At 31.8% G+C, this 7,055-nt stretch overlaps 1 protein-coding gene across 1 annotated transcript; it reads left to right on the top strand.

Moving 5' to 3' along the window:
- The first annotated feature begins 5,583 nt into the window (after nucleotides 1–5,583).
- On the top strand, nucleotides 5,584–6,285 carry LOC115244857. Its single transcript, XM_029822849.1, has 3 exons — nucleotides 5,584–5,643; nucleotides 5,732–5,909; nucleotides 6,045–6,285. Exons 1-3 carry the CDS (start codon nucleotides 5,584–5,586, stop codon nucleotides 6,230–6,232), a joined length of 426 nt encoding a protein of 141 aa, XP_029678709.1. The 3' UTR covers nucleotides 6,233–6,285.
- The last annotated feature ends 770 nt before the right edge of the window (nucleotides 6,286–7,055 follow it).

Genomic DNA, 7,055 nt, shown 5'->3' with positions numbered 1-7,055 from the left:
ATTTCCAATCACTCAATCTTCGTGGTCTTCTAGCAAAACCAGATGGAAAGAAAGATTTTAGAAAATTAGAAAAATTATTTATCTCAAGAACAACATCGCGAGGCAGTTTGTATTTACTAGTTTTAGCACAGTACAGCTTTGAAAGAATTCGTTTCATAATTCCTAGATATAACAGATGAAAAGATTCTAAAGGAAATTGTGTTAAAGGTTTAAGATGAAGTCTCGTAATCAGAGGACTAACTCCCTTATGATATTCTTTGTGAGTTTGTTGACAAATAGATTCATCTGTCCGTAAAGATGATTCCTCATGAGAGGGATACGTCATTCGGTTGCCGAACCATACACCTTTAATAGTGCACCTGTAAGACAAAATATTAATATTATACAAAGTATTCAAAACTTTATTGTAACTGCACACAAATTAGTTTTAAAATAACCATTAAGATTATGTGATTCTCATATGTGCACTTTATATTTGCAAGATAATAATTTGAGAGATTAAAATGAACATGATATAAATATAAATAATATAAATATAAATAATATAAATATAATATGTTATTTTTTTAATGTTAATTTTTCTTATATAAATTTTTTCGAAGTTCTATGATTTTATGCGAAATGAGTTTTATTTGTACGTTGAGTAATAGAAAGAAGGCTAAAAAAATTTCTGAATTCCAAGAGATAATAAACATATTATTTAATCACAGGCAGAATAAGTTATAAAAATAAAAACAATTGTTAAAAATGAACTATTCTATATTTACATACATTTCAAGAGAAAAGGTGCTCATTTAATAATACCCACCTTTCACAAGCAAATTTATTGCCATGTTGGTTGACACATTTTAGCCATGCTCTAGCAGATGCATCAGCAATTATGTTTCTGAGTTTTAGTTTGTAACATCTATCTTCAATGTTGAAACCATTCATTATTTCTAAAGCTTCATTGATAAAGTCTTCTAAGTAAGCATCAAAATTTGATGGACATTTCGTTTCTCCGCACCATATAGCTATAATAAAAACCTCGTTTCTACCAGCTATGCAGCCAGCAATTGGCCATAAAAATCCCCGTATACTATCATAGGGCGAGAAACCATCAAAAAACACATCAATTTCAATTACATCGGACATGTTTTCAAAATCTCTTTGGATAATACAGTTTTAAGACCAGAGAGAATACCATAATACCAAAATTGTCCACCACCTTCCAATTCTTTGATTAATAATATTGTACTTCTTGGAGTTTTCAAGAGTGTCTGTGCACACATAGGAAGCAATTTGTGGTTATATTTCCTTAAAATTTTCAGAAGATGAGACAATGCATTAAGTGTTATATTTCTTTTAACAGCCCACACTTCAAGATCTTGAACTAGTTTGAAATCAGAATTTGTAGATTCACAATGATCAGTAATTTCTTTAACATTTACTTTTTACTTGTATAATGTATTACTAATAGGAACAGTGATGTTATTTTGATTTTGTGACTCGGCACCCAAAGCTGCTTGGAAGTTCTTTACTATTAATAGTAGTAATAATCGAAGCATCATCTACTTCATATATGCTTCTTTTTTTATCCGTAAGTGCAAAACATACTTGTAATGCATCTGTACTTTCCATATGACAAGACTGTGATTCTTTGATATCTTCTTGTGTGATGGATTGATCATAATTGCTTTCGTGATCATGATCTGCAGAAATAAGGTTTATATTAATACATAAATGAATAATTATAAACCATAATATTAGAGCAAAAATCATTAGAATATTTATGGACATACCATTACAATATTCATTGTTGCTTATTAGATCATTATAAAAAATAATATCTATATCATGGTCTTCATGCACATATTGTTGCTTTTCGTTACAACACTTTTTGTTGAAATCATGATAAGCGCTCTTCTCAGCAATATGTTCAAAATATTCTTCCTGTGCTAAGATATTGAGATTCTGATCAGATTTTCTCTTTAGCTTCTTCCATTCTGTATTCCATAATCTCTACAAATTGCAACAAATATTAACATTGTGCATTAAATATTTTAAACAGAAAGCAGACATAGATGCTTTAACATAAACAAGATATAGTGAGCAGAATTGTAAACATACCTGTTTAGACATTGCAATGAAAACACTTAAGAAATATTGAGTTAACAAATAAAACTCAGGAAAATTATGTTACACCGTTTGGCTTTAACGTCTTCTTAGGATACTTAGCTATTTTATAATAAAAAATAAACAGGTAATTCGCATTTATTCATAGAAATATTCAACGAAAGTACCACTACATTATTTAGCAATCTCTTCGCACTATCTTAATCCGCATCCTATCGCATCCTATCATTACTGTCGACAGACAAAGATCGAGCAGGGGCAGGGGTAGCGGGAATCTGGATCCTCTTAGCAATATGGCCGTCGCGATTACTAACTGCGTAGCAGGATAGTGCAATTTCAGTTGATTTCAGTGTAATTTAGTATAATTTGTCTTGTATTTTGTTTTTATTATTTGTGTCATGAGTGCGATAGATGTACAAATAGCAGCGGATAAGCCGGTAAGTTGATGAGAAGAAATAATATGGGAGAAAGAGAAAGAGCTAGAAAGTGGAATCATAATATTTTATTACAGTATGCTATACTCGAGTTACCTATATATGATGAATTCGAGTCTAATATTTATGCAATACCAGCCTGTACTGCATGGTTAAAGAATATAAAAGTGTGTGCAAAAGATGGCAAACAAGTTGGATTCGCAGCTATATGCAAATGGCCTCCTGACGAATCAAAACTAAGTGATTATTTAGAAAAAAGAAAGAAGCCGACTGACACTTGGGTCACATATGAAAACGTAAAAATTTTGAAGTTTTGTAGTAAGTATTACATTTTGTGTATATTTTGGTGTTATATGTGTGTGTCATCATTTTTATAAATAATTTGTTGGCTTTTGCTTTCCCTTTCCTTATCTTTTCTTTCTTATAATATATCACAATTGTAATGTACTTCGTAAACTTTAAATACTGAATTTGTAAAAGCTATTGCCCCTTATACTTTCGATTTTTTAATTTTAACTTAACTTTATTAACGAAATTTATGATACCTTTTATTCAATTTAGTAGCTTCAGATGTAAAGCTTTTTTGTTATAAATATTTAGGGGAATGTCATTCAATATGCAGTATTCATTTGCAAGACTACTCAAGTTGATTTATTTTTATCTTTAAACTAACACATTTTCTTGCTTTCTTGCTTAATTGTATGTAAAGAATCTATAAGACGAGCTAAAGAAGAAGCAGAAAAAGCCTTAATGTCTCAGATTTGTCACAGTCTGATAAGGACAAAAGTGTAAAGCGCCAACGATTTGTTACTCGAAGATATAGTCTTTTGAACGAAACATCATGTAATCGACGCAAAAGTAATATTGTATATGCTGACGATTCGGACAGTGATTTTGAATTAAAAGCACCAGCTGTAAGAAACTTGAAAATAAGTGGTTCTTTTTTATTATATTTTATATACATATTTAATTTATTTGAGTTTTATTACTTATGTATTACTGTCTATTCATATATGAATTTGAAACACTATATTTTAACATATAAAATATGATATGTACATATTTATGAAATTGCTTTTGTAGAGACTATATTATAATTATTTAAAACCGACGCTTCCATTTTTTTTTAGTATATTTTCCTTCTATGCTAGTGTGCATTATTTTGTGTGTGGTTCTTTTCATCTCTTACATTCAGAAAGAAAGTTTACACCATCTATAATTATATGGGTTTCTTGCTGTGTGTTGAGATTAACTGTAACGGTGGTAGTTTGGCAAAATTGTGTGTGTGTGTGTGTGTGCTGCGTTCGTTTTATTTAATGCGCAACTAAAATACTTTTGCATCTAATAATATTTAGTATATAAAATTCTCATTTTTGATCTTCTCTATATTTTCCTACGTATCTTTGACATTTCAGCAAATGATAAGAACAATAAGGCATCGCTATTACTTTTTGGAAGTGACGACAGTGACGACAATTTCAGCGATAATAGTATAACGCAAAGTAAGGCACTTATTTGATTGTTGAACATTTCAGAGCAGTGGTCATTCTGACTCCACATATAATTATGATCTTTCCAATATTTGTATTTATAATAATTGCATTATTGATAAATTTAATTGTTCTTTTTCAGTTTCATGTGCACCAAACAATTATAATTCAAGGACAGAAACACCACAGACATATGGGAATAGTCACAAATACAACTGCAAAAATCGTGTTATGACTAGATGTGACAGTAACATGAATTCTACAAAGCAAACACAAGGTATGAAGCACTTATTTGCTTGTTGAATATATCAGAGCAATAGTTATTTTGACTCTATACGTAAGGATGTTTTGGCTGTACAATAGTAGCAAAAAACTGTCAAAATTAACAAAAAAAAGATATTTCTTACGTTTATACTATTTGAAAAATCAAATGAATAAATCCGGATTATAAAAAGAATTAAAGTATAATATGGTTACAAAATAATATGATTTTTGACGTCTTGGCAATGTTTTTTCCTTGTCAAATTTGTCAATAAGTGCTACAATACGCGATTTTTCATAACAATCAATAGTAACTTTAAATTTAAATAATTTTCAAACCGTTAAGAGAGTTGTGCACAGGTTTTATTCAGAAGAAATAGTAGAACAGTCTACGAAATTTTCATGCTTTTGTCGATGTTTCGACATATGACACATACATCCTTAATCATTTTTTCAATATTTATACTTTTAATAGTTTGCATAAATGACAAATTTAATTAGTTTAGGTTTTATAACTCCTTTAATTTTATTTATGTCGATATTTTCTCATGTTGCCATTAATTGTTTTTATATTTATATATGCCTTAAATTTTATTTAGATGTAGCCTCCTTTTCCAAATCACACGAGTCCCAAATATCAGACGCTATACATCTAACTTATTCATCTATTGATAGAAGTGTCAATGAGAGTATCGGCCCTGTAAATCATACAAAAAAGAAGGAGAGGTGTAACGTTCAGAAGGATTTAGAAACGAACAAGCAAGACAAAGTAATGAGTGAGCATGAGAATAGTGATGACCGAAATTCTTGTACAGTAGTACGGCAGGCGCAAGGTAAGATTGTTAATATTAAAAGTTAATAAGTTGCTCTTATATATGTATATATAATTTTTAAATAATTATTTTGCCAACAGTCCATATATTGCAATTGTTGAAAAGTATTTTATATTTATCGTGGTTGTGATTTTACAGATACATGCAAGTCATATGTATATCCCCATAATAAATCACCTGTCAGGAATAATGGTAAGTTGCATTCTTTCAATGGCTAAAACATTTCCTCATATTGTGGTACTCATTCTTTTTTTCTATATTATAACAATAAATTACTTTTTTTACAAAATAGCAAGTTTCAACGAAAGGACTATAATGGCTGCTATAAGTGATTTGAGAAGTCGAATTGATAAGCTTTATGTCACCATTATAAAAATTTATACTGCAACATGTCATCCTGAGGAAACACTTGAAAATTCTATCGGGATCCCAACTCTTCCATTGACTTCTATGGAGGAATTCTACAAATGGGAAGATTTTAATTTGGACGAAGAAAAAATATTGATAATAGTAAGAAAATATTTCCCTCTCCTTTATTTTGAAAATATATAAATTATAGTGGCCGCCGTTCCAAATTATAAATTTTCATGTTTTACAGATTCGATTGTTAGTAGAGCATGGCAAGGAAGATTTGAAATGCTCTGTGTATTGCATTATGCGCAAACTAATATCAAACAAAGTCGCAATAAATTTTAATTTAAAGGGAACAAATAGAGAAGGAACAAGAATTCAGAAAAAGAAATTTCTAGATACGATATCTTATGGTCTTATCATTGGTGAGATTTATGATGTTATTAATATTATGTAAATATGATTAATTTCTATAGTCAATCTAAATTTGATATTTGTATAACTAATATATTTACATTAAGAATATATTCATTTAATATGTGATCCTTTTTTGTTTGCAGCTCCTCTGAAGAGGCATTCACAAGAAAGAAAAGATAGGGGCCTTCACTTTTTATATGATAGAGAGAGTGCAGACTTCCATATTGCGAACTGGTTAAAGGACGCAAAAAAACATCTTGAAAACGAAGAGCTTAGGTTAAAGAAGGGCAAGCAACAAGGCGAGCAATCAGAAAATAATGCAAATGACTAGAAAAATCGAAGAGCCAAGGTTACGCTGTATTTTATTTTATTTTTTGTTTATGTATATGTTAATAACTATTCTCATACGTCGGTGATATTTATGTTCTTGAATTATATTTGTTATACATCGATGTTTGTTGCGACGACTTTTCCTACCGTCTCGCGGCTGGGCGATAAACGCGGCCGCCAACTCGTTCTCTCCGTCGCGCGAGTGTAAATTGCGCCGACGAACAGGAGCTAATTCGCCGAACGGGAAATGCGGAATGGTCGTTGACAAAAACGGGAAAACGTAGAAAAAGATCCACGCGCCAGGTGGGAACGGGATGTTAGGAGTTCCGCGCGTACCGTGACGAGCTCCGAGAGATAATCGCGAGAATCGAACTTGGGCGCCACGATCTTTCACGTATCAATTCGCGAAACACACGAAATAAGCGCGAAATAGACGCGAAAGCACATGCCAGAATTCACCACGGGCTGACTAGCTCGCCTAACGGTAGAGGAGCAAGACGAGTGTTGTTCTAACGCGATCATTTATGCAAGAGGCGACAATTACGGAAACGACAAACACAACTGAAAAGAAGTTCGCCAATTAAACAAAGAAATTAACAGATTTATTATAATAGCGGGAGCCGCAGCTCCTCGAGAATAGTAATGATAAACCGCGCGGATATACGGCTGCGGTAAAAGAAACGCGGCTGCGAGACTGGGTGTTAGACGCGGGGCACGAAACCCCGTACTGCGTACGCAGAGACCGACCCGTTATATCGGCCGGAATGTTCGCTCGGCTTGAATTATGCCTCGCACTGCGAAGAAATTGATTATTGCGTTCTTCT

This window comes from Formica exsecta, unplaced genomic scaffold, assembly GCF_003651465.1.
Source record: "Formica exsecta isolate Colony F162 unplaced genomic scaffold, ASM365146v1 scaffold874, whole genome shotgun sequence".
Classification (NCBI taxonomy): Eukaryota; Metazoa; Arthropoda; class Insecta; order Hymenoptera; family Formicidae; genus Formica; species Formica exsecta.
The sequence above is the reverse complement of the archived record's forward strand: the minus strand, read 5'-3'. Positions and strand labels throughout refer to the sequence as shown.